The following is a 20,614-nucleotide window of genomic DNA, read 5'->3' on the forward strand; positions in this document are numbered from 1 at the left end:
TATATACGCCTCATTCATTTATCATCTATTAAATGACCCCGTACTCTGGGGTTGTGGGAGCCACTGGACCCTGGATGGATCGCAGTGCGGCATATCCGGACGGAAAACCATTCTGCTGCATGTTTTTGCGTGAGGAAACACGCAAACTCCACACGGAAAGGCCTCCCAGTTGGAATCGCACCTCCTCGCTGTGAAGCGGCATCGCTAACTACTGTGCCGGCCTATTTATAAACAATACAAATATAGGTCCTTGTAATTGAAAGTATTAAGTTCCATCCATATTCATATGCACCCCTCTGCTTTTCCTTTGGGCTCCTCCCATCAGGGAATCATCTCAATTCTCTGCATCCTCTTCTCTCACACCGACTAACTTCTTGTCCTCTATCACGACATCCGTACGTTTTTTTGTTCTCCTGCCTCGCAGTTCCAACCCCAGCTACCGATATATTCGCTATCCCTCCTCTGCACACGACCAAACCATCATTATCTCCGCGACTTCCAACGTGAGCCTCTGATGGATTCATTCCTGATCCTATCCGTCACTCCCGAAGTGAACCAACGACATCTTCGCCTCTATTGCCTCCGGCTCTGCAACCTGTCCTTTCCCGAGAGGTGTATTTTGCAAAAGAAAAATGTTTGCACCATTCCAAATATACTTTTCGGGGGTTGATGTCGTGTTATCATTAAGAATTCGTGACTGTTTCTGCAATCCATCTGTTCAAATGGACCCCACAGGATACAGGACGCCAGTTTTGTCCGCACCTGCTGGCAGAAAGTAGTACTGCAAAACTGTATCGATCGTGTAGGTTGGCTCGATCGCGAGCGATTTCAACGCCCAGGACAAATCGCAAACGCTGTCGAGCCATGCGAAAACGCGAATACACACGTCTGATATGAGATAAAGACACAAAAATCACGATTCCGGCTGTTTGAAATTGACCTTGTTGATCGTACTGTACATCCCCGGGTAAGGTGAGGTGCGCCGCGGGGGCCTGCGGTACCACTACCGACCGCTAGGGGGCGCGGATGGCCTCGTATGTAAACATAGTGACGGGAGCGCTTTGCAGTGGAGAAGAACGCGTACGTCATTTTCACAATGGCGGAGGCTGGGTGAGGAGGAGAGTGTGTATGCGAAGCGGCGCCGTGATCGTCAGAGCCAACGCTACAGCTTCACGGTGCCCCGAAACATGGCACTGAACCCCGGCGTCATGGGGAAACATGACATAGATTGTACCGAGACGGGGCTTTCGCATCAAGAAGGGGGCGAAGCCCAGAAGAATTCAACCGCCACCTCGGCCACAGCCAACCAAAATGGCGATCAGCCTGGATGTGGAGACGGTGTAATGCCCGAGCAAGAAGCCCCTGAGCGGCGGAGGAGCGCGCCGCCGGACCCCCGGAGCTCCGGCGGCTCTCCTTCGCCGGGCCAGAGACGGAGCGACGAGCTGCCACGGAAGAATTTCCAAATCCCGAGGAAGATTAGGGAGCGCAAAGGAGGTGCCATATCGCTGCTTCTTCTCGAATAACGTTTACGTTACAGCCTCTCGTATTCCAAACGCTGCGTGTTGCTAGCCGGCAGCTAGCCGGCTGTCCCCCCGCTCACTGTCCGCCTCTCCCGGTACAACCCGCGGGCTGTCACGGTCGACCGGACGTTTAGTGACAACTTATTTTGCCGGACGTGGCTCCTGGGGGGTCGGGGCTCAGGTGTCTCCAGCGACGAGATAAGGTCGCTGAAAAGTGTCCGGTTTATTTATTTGCTTTTTTTTTGTGGTGGTAATGGGGGGGGCGGATTTGTGGGATTTGTTTGACTTTGAGACCGACCCGCAGCTGACAACACGCTGGCGTCTCTTTGTCCAACTCCACCCCCCTTCCATCTTCATGCAGAGCTTCTTGGACCTGAAGCCGAGCAGAGATGCCACCACCCCTTGCCCCTCATGTCCCAACTCGAAGTAACTGCAGGTTCATAGGATCACCTCTGCACCTCACCTCAATGCTCCTCTGTGTCCATCCACACAGCCCCCACACTGGCCCCATTATATCCAAAAAGTGTCGAAATGCTCTCGAATAAAGTTGCACAAAGGCCGCAACGCTCACAGATGTCCCCGATAGGCAGGCTGACATTTAAAGCGGCGATTCCCACTCATGTTTACTCCTCGCTGGTTACGCACACGATGTGTCAGATCCTGTGAGAGGAGTCAGACCGACCTGTGCGTTTACTCCACCGGCTCGTCCCGTGAGCGGTTTCGATGATGCAAATACAGATAAATGCAGCACTCGGTCACCGATGCGGTGTTTTCTGATGCACGGGATTCCCTAGTCGTAGGTCTGAGGCCTCCCGGTCCGGGCTGCTCGTTCTTTCAGTCGATTTTGGATGAGTTCGCTTTAGGAAATGAGTCAGTTCACGGAGGAATGCCGTAGGCCAAACGTCATCGCTCCCCGTGGCTGACTCTCAGCGATCGGTGTTGTAAAGTGAAATCCCAAACCGGGGTATCGCGTTTTGTCGAGTTTAACTCAACAAAACGCAAGAAGGGGCCGCGGTTACTTTGAAATATTACCTTTCACATTGATCTTCTTCTGAGGACGTTTGTTTTTACGCTCTCCTACCGCCTTGGTGTGTGCAGGCTTGTACCAGTTTTTGCCGCCCGACAGCCGGGAGTTTGAGGAACTCGTGAAGCTCGTCTCCTCGTTCTACTTGGACCCGTCGTCCCGGGGAACGTTCTCCTACTGCAAGGCCAGGCTCATTCACAATGAGCTGCTGGAGAAGGAGGTTGGTCCCGTTTCCCTACTCTAACCCCTTTGCACATTTTAAACTGTGACACAAGTAGCGGAGGAAAACCGAAGAGCAGTCCGTTGCACACGATCTCTCAGATTCTGTTCTATCAGTAACATATGTCTGCGCTCAAGAGTTTATGAGGCTCAGGCTTCTGTATCTCATTCACTCTCCTCACTTGTGTGCCAGTTCATTGAGAAGCGCAGGGAGATGAAGCAGGAAGGGCGCACTGACCAAGAACTGACGGAATCCTACTGCTTCCTCTATCCCGATAAATCCAAGGTTTGTCAGCCGGCGCTGCTTTTTCTCGCTCATCCTCGAGAACATGGGTGCGTTTCAAAAAAAAAAAAAAAAAAAAAAAAAAAAGTTTTTCCTGAGTTTTTTTTTTTTTCTTCCCCCCCCTCATGTTCCTTGCTCCGTAGCTTCAGTGGATCTGTGAGAAGGGTTTGTCGGTCGGGCACTCGGGGATAACGACAGTTGGAAATCCATCAGCGGGTAAGTCGCTGTCTCACATACGTTTTGACTTCAATAAGACGGATATAGTTACGGCTAAAGGCAGCCGATATTTGACCTGTTAACAGTCCGGAACAGCTCTGACATGTGCAACAGTGTCGGTTCATGACTGAGAGCCCACTCGAGGACTTGACATTGTGCTTTTTGTGTCGAAGGGGCATTTTGATCATAATGCTTTTTATCTTAATCCAGTTATTTTGTCATTATAGGTGTTTATCTCTCCAAATTTTCTGATTTGTTACAAATGAATCCTTTTGAAGTGGGCTCAATTGGAGACATGATCGTCTTTAAAGTTATGAGGGTATGGCTACTATTTGTATTTCTTTTTGTAATGCTGACTGATTTTTTTTCGCCACTGAAGGAGCTGCAAGCCAATGAGTGTGTCTTGTCTCTCAGGGCAGAATAAAGCACATCCATGAGAATATGCCTAAGAACGCCAAGGAACCTACAACCAAGTTTGACTGTCATTTGTCCAAAAGTGCCAATAGGGTTACGTCGTTGCTGTCCTACAGAGCGTTTGAGCTCACTCAGGTGAACACCTGCGCCGTTCCGTCGCTTCTGTTGCAATGCCGTCTTCCAGTAGGCGAGGGGGAGGTAATCTAATCTGTCACCGCCGAACACTCTGTCAGTCGGACGCCCCGTGTAGCCGTCGCTCTGTCCCGTGGGGTGTTTTCCGCTCGCGGATGCCGCAGTCCTATCACGTACGCCTCGCATCCGACGTTCACGCGTTTCCATCGTAATCGATGATCCTCGTGCGGCTGCAACACTTATTAGATGTATCGATGCACCCATCAATTGGCCGTTGACCACAAGAGGCTTATCTTTGTTACTGATTTACGAACACCGACAGCACGATGGCTTTCGTGCATGACAATGCGTACTGGAATTGTAGCCCGGAGCAGCGGCAGGTAGTGAAGTCCTCCCCCCTGAGTGAAGTCCCAAATAATTTATCCTTAGTAATTGCAGGACCGAAGTAAACCCCGAGAGGAGCGACTGCAAATATTATGAGCCGCACACTCAATCAGACGCCTGTTGCCGCCGTGCTGAACTCAGGATGTGCAGAGTTTAATGCTAGTGAAACTAGACGGCCGCATGCATTAATAATGAAAAGTATACAAATAGAAAATATGATGTGACACAACAAGTCACCTAATATTCTCGAAGCTTGTTCTTTATCCCTTTTGCTAGCGGCAGCGTGAAATTTAAGAAGACATTTATAGCAAAGGCTAGTAGATTTAAAATGTCAACATATCGTCCGGCGCTCCAGTCCGTTATTCCAATACATGAAGTCAACCGTTGATGTTTGCACCGTTAATATGCCTTTCTTTGTTTTCCTCCGTAACCTCAAAGCGTTACTTATATTTCTTTCTTAACCATCAAATTAATATCCTCGGCCCCCCCAAAGGCAGCCTGACAAATTTGCTCGAACTTCTTCGGCCCGAAGAGTCTCGTGTTTGGTTCATAAACGGCCTCCTAATCCGCCTCGAACGTGCGCGAGTGTGAACTGATGCTATTTTTTGAAATGTCTTCCAGCAATATTTTTTCGAGTTCGCCTTCGACGAGATCAAGGCTCGCCCCCGGCATCTGTGCCCTTACGCCGTGGTGTCTTTTCAGTACAAAGGCAAGGAGGCCGCGGCCACTTCCATGACCGCACACAGGTACGTGTGCCGCTAGAAACAACTTACCGCGGCATGTCATCCACATTTTTTAACAGGTTCTTTTTTCCCGTGTTAACAGGCTAAACACTATTTGTCCCGGAGGAAATAGAGGTAAGAAACAATTTCACTCTTTTTTGCTTTTTGCGATTATCAGGTAAAGAGGTCTCGCCGCTTCATTCTGAACGGCGATGTTATTACACAGGGAAAAAGAAAACCTTCTTGACCGAGGGAAGGATGCACACTCAGGCAGCTGCAGATGAAAAATAGCGCCAGCGGAATAAAACCCGTGCACAAATAGCTGAAAATGTTCTGGGTGTCAAACGAGAGCTCTCGCATAGCGACGCAGCTCAGTTTGTCGTCCGCGCCGTGTCATGTCCGTCTCCTCCGCAGGGAAGCGCAGTTACTCAGTGTGGAGCGGCCCACTAGTGAACAAAGGCCAGGAGTTATTTCCAATCTGTTTACGATCCTCTACGCGGCCATACCTTCCCTTCAAACTGTGAGTAAACCTGTCCCTCTCCCGCGCGCCCAATGCCTTATTTCTAAATGTTGTGCAATTCACCTACGGACAGATAGAGATTTCTCAGGAATTGCCTGATTTTTTTTTTTATTTTTTTTTTTATATTTTTTTTTCCGTTTGAATAACCAGACCCGAGAAGCTGGAGGTAAATCGGGGCATGCAGCTCGAGCAGGTCAAGCGAAAGCTTCCCTCTGTGCTCTTCTCCTGGGACACCTACAGCGCATCACGGGAAGGTCAGTTAGCACCACAAATGCACACGTCCATGTAGTTTGATGATAGTAAAATACCGCGAGCGTGAGGTTAACCGCGCACGAGTCGTTATTCAAGTGAAGAGCTTCTCACCGAGAAACGTAAAGAAAATGAATGTCCGATAGAACGGATATGGCTCGGCTTTCACCTTTTCCTTTTTGTTTGTGTTCTCGCAGTGATAAAGTTTGGGATGTCCTGCAGCCTCTTTGACATCGCGGACGGAAAAGGCAAACCGACCATTGGCAGTCTTTCAGCACTTATCAACAAACTAGAGAGGGACAGGATGGTGAGCTTTTTCCGGCCCGTTACCTGCCGAGACGCGTCCGAGAGGGGCTCGCGCAAGAGAAATATCCCCCAACTTGTTGCGATGAATCACAATCTGTTCACAAAATCAACTGGATACAATTTAAGACGCGGGCCGTCGGTTATCCAAAAAACCTTTCAAAATGTGAAAAAGCATATGCAGAAGGGCATCCATAATTATACTGTCATCCAAATTGTTATGAAAGTACATTTTGTTCCATTATGTGTTGTATAGTGGAGGGAATGATGTGTCGAGTATTTATCTGATGTAACTGCTGTCGAACAAGTTCGTAGCAAATGCCAAAACATCCAGGAGCAGACTTGTGTAAGATGATAGCTCCCGTGATCCTGCTGACTGCAGCAACTGAGTCTTCTCCGTATTTAGGTGCTGGTGAAGTCCTTGTTTGACAGGGGCTTTCTCTTCCTGCTCGCCTCAACGCAAATGATCGAGTCCAAAGGTACCAAAGATCCGCCGTTTTACGCCCCGCTCCCAATCTCGTGTCACCTCCAACACCGACTTGTTGCCGCCAGCGAGCGTTTAGCTTTTAATATGTGCCGTTTTTTTTTTTAATCTTTTTTTTCCAGAGCGTCGAGCGCGGGCTGAGAAGAACCTGCAAGCGTTATTCATCTTTCAGGAGTCCCGAACAGTTGTCAAATATTGTAAGCGCTCCGTGTCATCTATGCTCCTGTTTAGTGATTGACATCCCATCTGCATGGAGTCGTGAGAACCATCTCGACATCTACTTTGGGGGAAGATAGCAGGGTTCGGCAGCGTGACGCTGACATTTGTGTCCTCTGTCCCAGCATCCAGACTTTTCGAGCCGGAGCCTTTGACGGTGGAACCGCAGCCCGCCATCCTGTCCTCCGTGGATACCTTCGTCCCCGCACTACATTTCGCCCTTTTCAAATTGCGGCCCAACCCGGGCAAGGACTTGAGCTCCGGGGTGGAGAGACAAGCCGCCGATTATTTAACACGCATGGATTCGGGAACGGTGCGGCCGTTTATCCTGCCCGATTACAAATATAACGTTGACGATCGGACCAACCCTCTTCCTGTGCCCCGGCACAAATTCAATATGGATGCCGTGCTGCGTTCGTACGTCCACAACCCCGCCAACTACATTTTGCCTCTGAACAAGGCGAAGGACATCATCGAACGGATAAGGAACCCCACTCCCGCACCCACGCCTAACCCGGCGCCCGTGGAATACAGTCCCGTTTCGGACTGGGGCGGATCGGACCGGGGCTCGGACCGGGCGGAGAGGCCGCCTCCGGACAGACCCGCTCAAGAGAAGCCGCCGGCCGAAACCCGACAGAGGCTCGGGTCGGCCGACTCGAACGGGGCCCAGTCGCAGCACAAGACCAGCGTCGAGTCCCAAGCTCAGCCGCAGAGGCTGCGCCTCTCCCAGAACGAGTACGATAAAGACAAGATGAAGCAGCTACTCAAACTGATCCAACTGCACAAGAAAGCACTAGTGAAGGATCCCGTCAAGGAAAAAGGGGAAGACGGCACCTGGGACTCCAACAACCTCAAGAGGAAATTTGAAGGAGACGAGAGAGGAGGGATGAACAAACACCAACGCACCGATCTGCTGAGCAACGGCGAACCCAGTCGAGGTGACGAGTGCCGCGGCTGTATGTGTCGCTATATTTGAATGATGTCTTCCAGATTATTGTATGCTGCCTTATAAGCCAGTAAACAAAACAAAATGAACTTCACAATGCGATTGTTTGTCGTGTTAAGATTTTGACTACTTCGGCGCTTCTACAATCAGTCCTTCCGCTCACAATAACATTTTGAACTTGCGTGAATTTTCTGATGCATATACTTGATTACACCTTCCACGCGAGAGCTACTTTTTTTTTTTTTTCTTGTTGTTTTTTTGCAAAATTTGGTTTCAAGGAATGGTGTGTGTCCTCTTAGGTGCCCAAGGGGGCGAAGCGGGAGATGATGTTGGACAGAGTGACAATCTGACAGCGGTGATGGAGAACGTTGGCATCTATGACACCGACCTGAGGTCTTGCGGCAACACCAACACCTCAGCGGTCAACGAGACCCAGCGCCTTCTCAAGATCCTGCTCTCCACGCTCAAGAAAGCCGTGGCCCAGGGGTCAGTAAGCGTGCAATCCAACCAAGGTGAACCGTCAACGGGTCCGGGGAGGGGCGAACCCGCCCAGCCCGCCTCTGACCTGAGGAAACAAAATGAGCCAGCATTACAAACAAATTACACAGAGGTAAAATATCAGCTGCTTTTCTGTTTTTTTTTTGTTTTTTTTTTTTTTTTTTCTCCCCCTACGGCATCCGCTGAATGAACGCGACTGATGATTCTCGCCCTGTTTAGGAGGACATGGACTGCAGCCCTGGGAGTCCGCTCAGTCCAAGCTTGCCACCAGACCACACTCACACCTCAGACAACACTACCTGGGTCGTCCCTCAAAACGAGGGTAAATATGACACCTTTCACATGCGCGGGTCAGATGTGCTTCTCCAAAGAATGCCGCGACATGTTTGTCCGTTGGGTTTCTTGTAGACAAAGCGCAGCCTCAACCCGAACCGAAAGCTCCGTCTGAGCCCGACGCCGAGACCGAGGCCGTGACGGCGGCGGAAACCCCGGAACCGAAGACGCCCGCCGCGGCGGAATCGAAGAAGGCGGTCGCGCCGCCGATGTTACCGCTGTCCGAAGAGGCCGCCTTCAGACCCTCCATCAGCTTGGACACCATCGTCAACCAGGAAATGCACAGCCTCACTTCTGACATTAAAAACATTATGCAGAGCCACCACATCTGCTACAACGCGCAGCTACCTCCGCGGCTACCTCCGCGCCATTGCTGGCGCCCCAATAGCTGCTTCTCGGACTTCGTTGTACCCTTCGTCTCCCCCGTCCCGGTCCTGGGGCACGTCAAAGCACTGTGCGAGAAGATGGACAAGTTGATCCCGGCCCCCTCTGCCCCATCCAAGGTCACTTCTCCGCCGCCCCCGGTGTCAACTACGAACCTCACCACGCCGCCTCCCACGCCTATGCAGAATCTCAAAACAAAAGGAGAGCCCCCCCCCTCCAAGAACACCAACACCTCTCAAACTAGCAAACTACGCGCTGCCAGGGCTAAAACGGACCCTGCTACTACAGAGTTGGCGGCGGACGTCTACTCTCCCTCTCACGTCACCGCGAGCTCCCCGGACACTAATTCCCACAACCCGGGCTCGGCGCCAGGCGCCGGGACGGGACTCCTCGCCGGCAGTCTCATCGGCCAGCTGAAGCCCGAAGTGTTCAGCAGCCTGGTGGAGATTTTCAAGGACGTCACCAAGAATACGGTGAAGTTCTACATCTACTCGGGAGACGAGGGCGAGGAGAGCACCGTCTGCAAAGAGATAAAGGTACGGTCGCGCGCGTCGCGCCGACGTGGACGTTTTCCCTTTTTGGCCCATGTGAAATGTTTTGTCGCTAAAAGCCAGGTTTTCCCTCTGCATTTGAAGCTAAGGAATGCCGTTATTCTTTCCAGATGAATCAAAATGATCATCTGCTAACTTCCCGTAAATCACTCGGTGCTCCAGATCACTAAAGCGGAGCTCTCGAGGCTTCCTTCAAGCGGAGTGCGCGCATAGACGGGAAAACCCGAATGACAAATACAGGTTGACAGTGTGCGACTGTCGCTGTCGTCCCCCTTTCACCGTATGTTCCATGTTTCAGCGCTCCTCTGTTCTCTGTCAGTCAGTGCTCGCGCACGTTAGCGAGGATTCATCCGTCTCACGCGATTATGTCTCTCCCTGTGTGTGTCACCAAGGAGTACTTGAAAAGTCTTGGAAACCGCGAGTGCAGCCCGCAGACGTTTCTCGAAAACAGCAGCAGTTTAGACAAACTGCTCATCATCATTCCCAACGAGGACATCGCCGCGCACGTCCACAAGGTAGGACCGCTTCCGTCATTCAACCGGTTTCAATAAAAGCTCCAGAGGCGATCGGGGAGACTCCTCGGATTTAATGTGTTTCGAGGTGGGGGGAGGATTCAGGGCGAGTTTCCGAAACACTATCAAAATCAATGTCACACTCTTTCACGTCGTCGCTTCTCTTAATCAGACGTGTTTTATTTACGGTCACATCATCGACATTTCAGTTACAAAGGTCCGATCTTTATTTCTCCGAATAAGTCCGTGGAATTTAAAAAAAAAAAAAAAAAACACAACGAAAGGTCACAATCTCATAGATTGACCGGTGTGCTGTGACAGGCAGGTCGCTGCCGAAGGCCTTTTTAAATCCAATCCAGAAGGCCGTCTATACGGCAGACTGCGAATCGTGTGATGAGCCGCGATTACTTTCACCGAAGGTCTTCTGCGACCGCCTCGCTTTCTCCTCTAATTAATATTGCAACCCGCCGATTTCCAAATGTTCTCATTCCTGTGGGGAATAAACTGTTTTCATTCCTCAAAGTTTGACCGAAGGAATTCAGCACTGTATCAATAAGAGAGGGTTTCACTGTGTACTAATTTATGAATTCATAAGCCCAATCGATCACAAAGTCTCTTTGTTTTGTTTTTTTTTTTTTTGTTTGTTTTTAAAAGCTACAACTGTGTATAAATCCAATGCATCACTTTCACCATTTTTTTTTAAATAATTGAATTGGCATAATGTGTATTTTCCATTTCTTTTCCTTTATTTGGATGTGGAGGGCGGAGTGATTAATCAAAAATCTCCAGAATGGGACCGCTCTCTTTTAACTAGTAGGTCCTAATTTTGTTTATTATGCGGTCTTTACCTGGAGCAGTAACTGCTCAGAAGGGGCTGGTTGAGGGTGACTTGAGAATACTAATTGCTACCAAAGAAAAAATAAAAAGCGAATAAAACGAGCCTTGTGAAAGCATTCACCCCCCTCGTCGTTCATCCTGTTTTCATGCCTTGCAGCTTTGGAATACAATAAATTTTTTTTTTTTTTTTTGAAGCGGTTTGAGCAACGTCTACTCCCTCTTGCAAAATGCAAAACCCATATATTTGTGAAAATAAGAGAACAAATTAAAGGAACCGAGAAAACTTGAGCTTGCGTTAGTGTTTACTCCCCAAGAATGAGTAGTTTACAGAGGCACCTTTAGCAACAGTTGAAGCTACAAGTGGCCCGGGGGTGTTTTTATTAGCCTGGCATATCTAGCCACTGGGCTTTTTGCCCATTTTTAAAGGAAAATGGCTTCAGGACCTGAAAGTGGGAAGCATTCTGCTGGTTGTAGCTCTCAAAGTCATACCACAAATTCTCACACGCCGTTCCGCTGCCTTTAGCGCCATCCATCTTGCTTCAGCGAGTGCGGGAGGTGGGATTTGTCTCACACACGCACACACACACACACACACACACACAGCACATTGCGGTCGCCGGTGTTTTATTTACAGGAGCTGCACCTAAGCTTCCTTACTCTTGTGCTATCTCCTCGCTCAAACTTATTTAGCTGACGGCTGTTTTTATATCGCTGCGGTCTGCCACTCTGCCATCTTTGTTTCTTTTTTTTTTTTTTTTTTTTTTTTATTATTTGAAGCATTTTGACTGCGTTCATCTGGACCGACTCACTCGCTTTCTATTATTTTTTATTTTTTTTATTTGGCTTACGCACTAAAAAAAAAAAAAAAAAAAAAAATTAAATAAAATCCATTTAATTTTCCGGTGGCAAATTAACAAAAGAGGAGAGGAGCCGGAGGGGGTGAATTGTCTTTGCAAGGCACTGCAGCATATTTAAACGGCAGACGTTTTTTTGAATCCTGCTTTTTCAACGAGCGTTCGACGGCCAGTGAACAAATCCAAACGACCATCCAGCTTAACCGAGAGATGCTTCCGGATACCGACCGTGAATCGTTTCAGCTGTTCATATTATTTGAAGATTAATCCGAACGTCTTTTGAATTTTAAAACGCAAAGGAGAAAATGATAAAACACGTAAAATGAATGTCTTCTTTCTCCAGATCCCGGCCCTTGTTTCTTTAAAGAAGCTGCCCTCGGTGAGCTTCGCTGGCGTGGACACTTTGGACGATGTTAAGAACCACACTTATAATGAGTTATTTGTGTCTGGAGGCTTTATGGTGTCTGATGAATTTGTCCTTAATCCAGATTTTATCACCCAGGGTAAGTTCCTCTTTTTTAATTAAAAGTCTCTGTACATTGGCAGGAGCCGGGCTTTGGACACGACTAATCAGAGCTTGTGTGTGTGTGTGTGTGTGTGTGTGTGTTTTTTTTCTTTTTTTTTTTTTTTTGCTCAGATCGTTTGCAGGGGCTGCTCAAGTTCTTAGAGGAGCAAAGCACCCCGGAGCACCCGTGGCAGTGGAAGGTGCACTGCAAGTCCCAAAAAAAGCTTAAAGAGCTGGGAAGGTCAGTGTCTTCGTCAGGGTTTGGGCTAAACTCTACCAAGGTTATAAAAGCCGCTCGGAAGTGGCGCGGAAACGCCTCGTCTTTTGTGCGAGCCGACTAACCCTCGGCGTTTTTTCCGTCAAAGGTTAAACGCCAACGCCATGGGGCTGCTAAACCTACTGACAGCCTATCAGAAAAAGCACCTGGTGGAGTTTCTCCCTTATCACGAGTGCGACACCCCGTCTCGCCAGGCGCCGGATCTGGAATGTCTGATCAAGCTCCAAGCGCAACACACACAACAGCGACACCTCATCTTTCTCACAGGTATCCTTCTTACCTCCGGTGCAATTCCTTACGACTCGGTAAGCGGCGTGTTTACGGCGTATTTTTCACTGTTTGTTTTTATAATGTTTTCAGCTGTTGCCCCCTTTTTTTTTTTTTTTTTTTTTTCCTTCTTCATGCGTGTCGATTTCACAGAGAGACCGTTCGAGATGTTCCTGCAGTACTCGAGGAACGGGATCGTGATAGCGAGCATCGACGACGTCATGAGCGGCTTCCACAGCCTGATTGGCTCCATCAATCAAAATGAGCTGCCGACGCCGCCCTCTACCGGTGGGTATCGCCGTGGTAGATAGCGGGGAAACACTGAAACGCCGGGGAGTTTATATGATCCTGCAGAGGTATAATTGGCTGGAATAGTTTCTTTAAACATCCTACGGTTATCTCACCGGTTCAGATATCGCACCCCGCAGTTTCCCTCCACACATCCGATGCCGCGAATGCATGTGTCACAGAACCGATGATATCTTCGCTCTACTTTTTTTTTTTTTCCTTTATCCTCTCCCCGTGCCCTCTCTCTCTCGCTCTCCCAGTAGTGAATGATGAGTGTGTGGGAGAGGAGGACATGTCGTTAGACTCGGATGATGGTGAGCCACCCACCATATCCGATAGCTCCGAGCGCAATTCAGGAGGCGGGAAGGAGAAGCCGCCGCAGCCGCCGCCTCCGAAGCTGGAGGAGTTCCGTCCCCCGCTCCCGGATCAGGCCACCCCCGAGAGAACTCCGACGCAGTCCGACTACAACGCTCTCAAAACGGCAATCTCTCAGTTTAAAGCCTCAAACCAAATTGGTATCGGCTCATCGGACGTCGGCAGCTTATCCCCGGGGGGTTTCCCCGTCAATCCCCACCAGAGCTTCCTGTGTCCCTCGGCCTCGTGGTCGTCCTACACGGGCTCCTCCAGCTACGCGGCGTCCCCGGCCTACCCCGCCTCGCCGTGCAGCGGCGTCCAGGAGCAGGAGTACCGCCCGTCGGCCGCGGCCCCCGCCGCCGTCCCGGCTCCCCTCGCCGCCGCCGGACCCTTAGCCAAATTGGCTTCCCTCCCGTTGGAGGTCAAACCTCCTCCTCCGCCCCACCTCATGATGATGGGCCACACGTACGGCTCGGACCCCGGAGGAGCCGCTGCCGCCGCCGCCGCCACCGGGACGTCTCCGCTCTCAACCCCCCTTCCCTACACGGAGCATAGCGACAAAGCCCAGCCGAGCTACATGCCCGGCATCCCTTTGAACGCCGGCGCTGCCCCGGCGCCGCACGTCGACAGGACACTCAGTGGACCCGGCGAGGGGGCGTGGGGGGCGGCGGGGACCGGCTCCTGTCAGACTGTTAATAACCAGGTCATGGTCCCGCCTCCGGTCGACCCCAGCGGGCTCCCGAAGAGCGGGGAGGCGCTCGGAGGCGGCGCCCCCGGCAGCCAGGGGGGCAAGACTCAGGTGAATTGCACTGACGGCCTTGGGCCCCCTGTGGTCGTTCCCGCGGGGGCCACAAGGGGGGGCTCGGTCATCAGACCCAAGCTTCCTCCGCAACCTTTAAGCGGCGCCGGATACGGCGGCATAGGAGGCATTCGGGGACAGCCGGACCACGGGCATTTACGGGGTACGATGGGTCCGGGTTCTATAGGGGGCTTCCGAGGAAGGGGACCTCCGCCCGTAGGGTTCTGGCCTCGGCCCGGACGGGGACACGAGCGGCTGGACGGGCCCGGAACCGGACCCTGCAACTGGGGGTACCCGCCCGGCAGGGGCGCCGCCAAGGATTACTACTCGGACTACTCGTACTCTCACAATTACGCCCCCGAGTAGACAATCAACTCGACGGGGACACACACACACACACACACACAAAAACACACACGCAAACGCCATACTCCAGAGACTTCGAGCTGGCTGAATGTATATATATTTCCTTGTCATAAACGCATTGATTCAAATTGGGAAATAAAGTTCCTGGTTTTCTACATTAATAAAGATTGATACAGGCAGTGCCGAGTGTCCTACTGTCGTGTAAACTGTATGCACACTCTTTCCATGTGAGCTATTTGAGACCCTGTTCAAACCACTATATTTATATTTGCCAACAAAGTTATTGGCCTCCCGGCTTCTATGAATATATCCTGTAATTTCTGTTTGTCCCGGTTTTGAAATGGTTTGTGAACAAGGGCAAAGGCTGATATTTTTTTAAGGAAAAGAAGAAGAAAAAAAAAACAAAAAAACTAGTGAATAAAAATTCACTTTTGCTGTTGTTTTTTTATTTTACATATTTGGTTGTCCTAAATTCTATCAAAATAAAAACATTTCAACTCTTGCGTTTGTGACGAGTGTGACATCCTCCGCAAAGCGCTACGTTCAAGCTCCAAGACGGTCCAGAAATGGATGTTTCTTCGAACCGAGGATCAGCGTTCACTATTTCTGCAAATCTCCCGACCTTCTGCCTCGCAGTTCCAACCCTTTCTACCCCAGATCGTCACCATCCCAGGTCGATTCGACCTCCAGAACATCTGACACCTGCGGTCCGTCAATTTCAAATGGGGTTGAATTAAAAAAGAATAAAATAAATAAAAATCCCAGCAGACTGCAGGCTCTTGGAGATACCCAGCAATGCTCACTGGTCAATGCACCAAGTTTTGTTTTCCATCTTCTCCACATCAGCTGAGGTTGAACACCAGAGGGCGCTGTTTGACCGTCCTTTTAAAAATAGGTTAACGCAAACACCCCCAACCCCCAAATTCCCAGTTGTGTCAACTTTTGGAAAGTAAAACATTTTCCCTCATTAGTTCCATTGCATCGAGGCCCCATTACACCAACCTGTATTTAACCAAGGGAGGCTTCCTGAGTGCCTCGCGTTTGTGTTGCTGTTGATCTTAAGGGCACTTCAGCGGTTTTAATGATGGCGGGGAAGCTCAATGATCATCCAGGCAAAGCACACAACTGAGGGAACTCTATGGATTTGATCATGGAAATATAACGGGCCGGTGTGTGCAAACAAAAAAAAAATATTGTTAAAAAAAAAAAAAAAAAAAAAAAAAGCTGATGGGCAACGGCTGATGATTTTTCCGTTTGAAATCCCGTCTCACACCTGGTGTCTTTTGAAAAAATGCCACCCTCCTTTTCCAGCTTTTGCAGGAAGCGGCGCCCTCTGTTGCAGCGGAGCCAGAAGATGGCGGCAGCCCTCGCAACCCTGCCGGGAGGTCACGCTGACTGAGCCCCTGCGCACAAAGAAAAAGGACAAAAACACAGTAAGTTCAACTATTTTCATACTTGTGGCTGTTTGTGCTGCTTCTCCTGCCTGTCCTTTACCTGGCCAGGTGAGCCAGAGCCAGTTGTTTCCAAGTTTTCACCGCGACTCCGAATGCAATTTGTTTGGATCACCCTCTGAAACGCAACGCTTCTGACTCTTTCGGTCCTTCGAACCTCTATTTGTGCTGTTTTTCGTTTTGTATATTTTTTCCTCTGCTGTTTTCCTGGCTCGCCCGCAGAGCAAAATAACAACAAACAAGCAAACAAAAAAAAAAGACGTTTTCATTTCAAAATCAAGCAAGGGTCGGACTCTCCCCGACCAATTTGTCACGCCTGTGATTTATTCGAGATAAATCCGAGACGCTACAATCGTGGCCGTGCATTTCTGCTGCGGTTGTATTAATCGATCACCTTCAGTGGAAGCGGTGCTCCGCTTGTGCTTCTGGCTTCTTTTCTGTGAATCACCTCCAGTTCTTTGTGTTCCTTCGACTGGATGTTTGAGCCTCGCCGGGCGGAATGATGTACACGCTCACTGTTTGACGCGTGACAGCTCCTCCACAAGCCAACTTTTTAGGAGTTACTTGAAATCCTCCAGCCTGATACAGAAACATGAACTGTGAAATTTTGCAATGAGTTTTTTTTTTTTCTTGTCTTGTCAAAAAACAAAACAAAAACAATCTTGATCAATTTTTCAATGAGTTTTTTTTTTTTTTTCTTGTCTTGGGGAAAAAAAAAAACAAAAAACAATCTTGATCAGTTTTGGAACGAGTTTATTTATTTTTTCTTGTCTTGGGGAAAAAAAAAAAACAAACAATCTTGATCAGTTTTGCAATGAGTTTTTTTTTTTCTTTTTTCTTGTCTTGGGGAAAAAAAAAAACAATCTTGATCAGTTTTGCAATGAGTTTATTTATTTCTTTTTTTCTTGTCTTGGGGAAAAAAAACAAACAATCTTGATCAGTTTTGCAATGAGTTTATTTCATTTATTTTTTCTTGTCTTGGGGAAAAGAAAAAAAAAACAATCTTGATCAAATTTGCAATGAGATTACATTGCAAAATTTCCCTGTGTCTGCACATCGACAATTAAAAAAATCTTGATTGGAATACAATGATGCATGTTTTTGTCTATTTCTCAATGAATTAAGAAGTACAATATGCGTGTCTATAAAAGAATTGTCCCGTTTCACCGGATCTCCGCCTCCTGCATGGATATCTTCACATCCCGCTATTGCATCACGGCGAGCGAGTATTGCGTGTCTGCGCCTCGGCACTTCACATTATGGAAATCCTCCAGTTGTGCAGAGCTCGTTCTCAGTTTACAGCCACATGAGCGAAATTGTCTCAGAATTGGGCCCGACCAAGAAAATGTAATTCCGCCTAAAGACAGCTTATTTAAAGCCCCCTGAGACTGAAAGTAGCAGCCACTTGTACAGGAAAGAGACCTAATCCAGTGATGTTTCATATGGAGAACGGCCTCTTCTCGTCCGCGCGACACTCCAGGGGCTTTACGACACATTCCCTTTCGCTCATTGACACACTCCGCTGGCAGAGGACGCCTTCCGAGATGCCAGCGCGTTAACAATGACGGCGAGTGAAGGGGGGGGGGGTTCAGGGATCAGTGTCTTGCTCGACGCAGAGCCGGGGATCAACGCCGGATCCTCACAATTACCAGAAAACCCTCAGCGCCTCTGGAGCGGATATAGTTTGATTGTTGTCTATCCAATATATCTTCATACTGTAACAGTGCCGGGGTCTGTTTGCGCGTTTGTTTTGCGATCAGAAAATTCGAATGCGTTTTCCCAAGGGGTTTGCGATCTCACCTCGAGCTTCAACAAGTAGTTGAAAAAAGCAAGAAATAAAAGAAAGATTTAGAGTTTAGTCGAAGCGTATTAAATCACACTATTGCCCCCAGAATGACCCAGAAGCAACCGGAATCTACATGGAAATTAATATGAAACTGCATATCCTGTTTATATGCCAAAACATGTTGATATACACCGCTGGAAAAAAATAAAGGGAACATTAAAATAACACATCCTGGATCTGAATGAATGAAATATTCTTATGAAATACTTTGTTTTTCATATGGTTGACTGTGCTGACAACAAAATCACACCAAAATGATCAATGGAAATGAATGGAGGCCTGGAGTCAAAACATTGATGTAACGTCTTTAAAAGCAAGACAAAATGAACCAGTGTTGCTTCCTAAGTGGACACTTATATTTCACAGAAGTGTGACTGACTTGAAGTCACATTGTTGTTTTAATGTTCCCTTTATATTGAGCTGTATGGATAAATACCGATGCTAATATTTATGGTTGCAGACAAATTGACTTGGACAATTTGACATTTCAATATTCCTCAGCCTGAATGTTAAACCCGACACATGTATACACATCTACTCTCAATGTGATCGGAACATCTAGTTTTCGTGCAAAAGGGAGAAATGACAGATGTGTGTTTCCGAGGACGCGGTACAAAAAGATGACGATGTCAAAAGATGATCGTGCGCGACAATAAACCCTCGGCTGTTCATCGACCCTTCAGATTTCACAATGTCCATTTGTATTGCATTTACTGCGGCGCTTAATGATCTCGGGGAGACCGAGAGCTGGGAGGCCTGTTCCGAGATGCATCATTTATTAGTTTATAATGAAGTGGGATGCATCTGTATATTTAATAGACATTTCCACAGTGTTATGTGGAAATCCGAATGCTTACTGTTTTTTTTTTTTTTTTTTCTGCTAAGAGGATTAATGTTAAAATGCAGAGCCGGTTGCGTGTTCATCATATTTAGAGGCCGTTGTCTAACTTTTGGTAGCTCAACTCTAAGCCCCGCTACAGCAGCCCTGAATCCGTCCCTGCCATTTGCATGCATTTTTCCAGGCGCCAGTTTGTTTTTTTTTATTTTTGCCGTACCTGCAAGGCGCGCAACTATGCACAGCGAATATGACCCCCCCCCCCCCCTCCCAACTGTGAACCGAGTGGCATTTCCTGAAGGCATCGTTTTCAGGAGAAAAAATGAACAAGCCTTCTCGGGCAGTTGAGTAAACCGGTGTCGTGAACCACTTTACGGCGCATCCCGCGATGTGTCACAGTCCAGACACAAATAAGTCCAGCTTTCACGACTGTTTCATCGAAATTCCCCCCGGGGATTGGGGAGGGTTTCCATAACTCAGCGCTCGTAGTGCACGTACTCCAAGCACAGTGTCAATTAGGAATGATTAAGAGTTTTCGTCAGATCGGTAATACGCCGCCGTCAGTGAGCTTGTATATGTGTGTGAGATGTGCATGTTTCTGCCGCAGCTGGATGCCTCCATTCCTGCCTGATGGCTGTTTTGACAGTTCAGTAATTGCCCCGGTTGACAGTCAGTCATCCCTCCGCCGGTTAAGGCGATAGAACTCGTTCCATTCGGAGAGAAACTCCCCTTTCACAGTAATTAAATTCTTGAATAAGATGATTTCAAATCCCTCCGAGCCCTCACGTATTAGGGGAAACAATTAATCAGGATGTGCACGCTTTAATTGAAGCCCGGTGGAGTGCTGAGCTTTTGTGAAGGGCAACAGTCAAAAACTGCTAACCTGCTTCACTGAGACTTTTCTTTCATTAGTTGCAATTTGCGGCAAGGTAAACACGGACAGCGGCGTGAAAAAAAAACGATCCTGTGTCTTCATCTTATGCAAATACACAAAGAAACCCTCCCCCCGCCTGCCACGCCGTACCCGTGCACCGCCATAAAACCGGTGAAATAAAACATCCCTGCACTAAATCCCGTCTTCACCGGGATTATAATGTTCATTTTTCATTAAATCTGACGCAGATTTGTCCGATTCCAAAACCAGTTCTATCCAGCTGACTTATTTTTCCCGGCCTCACGACACCAAATCGGGGAACGGCGGCGGCGGCGGCGGGGAAGGATCAACCAATCAGGGTTAACCTTGTTCCAAAGCGGTGTAATTTATCCTCTCGGTGGAAATACTGGGAAAGATTTCCTTCACGCCGTGGCCTGAGACGCTTCAACAGGTCGAGGTTAAAGATGTGTGTGTTAAAAAACAAATCAAATCAAAAAATCAAAAATCAAAAAAAAAAAATCAGTGTGTTAAAAAAAAATAAAGGGAACACTTGAACAAAACAATGTGACACATTTGTAAACTTTGGAAGAAACACTGTTTCATTTTGACTTTTTTTAAGGACATTACATCAAACTTGGGTCGGCCTCTCGTTTGTTTTTACTTTTTCATTTCGGGTGCGGCATGCATTTTAATACATTTGATTTCCGTTGATCATTTCGGTGTGATTTTGTCGTCACGATGTAAACAACAAAATACTTCCTCAGAACATTTCATTTCACCTTAACTCCGCTGTCTTTCTTATCCCTGCTGGTCCCGGCCCGCGCACATCCTGCCTATTTTTGTTCATTTATTTTATTCATTGCTCTTGTCACTCTATTTATATTGTCGTTTCGTTCTGGATGTGTATTTTTCACCCTCACCGTTTCTTTATGTTGGCCATTATTATCCCTGTTGTTGTTGTTGTCTCGCAATCTTCTGTCTTGTGTCTCTCTATTTAAATTTATAGTCATATTTTCTTTTTTTATTTTTTGACATTATAACTGTTACACCGCTGTGACAGAGGAATTCCCCTGTCAGGGGATAAAAAACAAGTTTATCTTATCTGATTCAGATCGAGGATGTTATTTTAGCGCTCCCTTTATTTTTTGAGC

At 48.2% G+C, this 20,614-nt stretch overlaps 1 protein-coding gene across 2 annotated transcripts; it reads left to right on the forward strand.

The window, feature by feature from the left end:
* The first annotated feature begins 1,084 nt into the window (after positions 1–1,084).
* Positions 1,085–14,634, forward strand: tasorb (transcription activation suppressor b). Of its 2 annotated transcripts, none has more exons than XM_086141700.1 (23): positions 1,085–1,494; positions 2,619–2,764; positions 2,957–3,049; positions 3,190–3,262; positions 3,490–3,581; positions 3,677–3,811; positions 4,814–4,938; positions 5,018–5,049; positions 5,329–5,434; positions 5,585–5,688; positions 5,881–5,990; positions 6,393–6,465; positions 6,593–6,667; positions 6,812–7,624; positions 7,932–8,242; positions 8,350–8,452; positions 8,539–9,383; positions 9,791–9,913; positions 11,945–12,104; positions 12,239–12,347; positions 12,472–12,650; positions 12,804–12,938; positions 13,199–14,634. In XM_086141700.1, the coding sequence occupies exons 1-23, from the start codon at positions 1,188–1,190 to the stop codon at positions 14,455–14,457; spliced, it is 5,508 nt and encodes a 1,835-aa protein (XP_085997826.1). In that variant the 5' UTR covers positions 1,085–1,187; the 3' UTR covers positions 14,458–14,634. The 2 variants fall into 2 exon arrangements, with proteins under 2 accessions (XP_085997826.1, XP_085997827.1); XM_086141701.1 differs by having other exon boundaries at positions 1,088–1,494; positions 13,202–14,634.
* Positions 14,635–20,614: the final 5,980 nt, after the last annotated feature.

This window comes from Fistularia commersonii, chromosome 34 (assembly GCF_037954325.1).
Source record: "Fistularia commersonii isolate RoL2024-O1a breed Wild chromosome 34, RoL_Fcom_v1.0, whole genome shotgun sequence".
In the NCBI taxonomy this organism is placed as follows: Eukaryota; Metazoa; Chordata; class Actinopteri; order Syngnathiformes; family Fistulariidae; genus Fistularia; species Fistularia commersonii.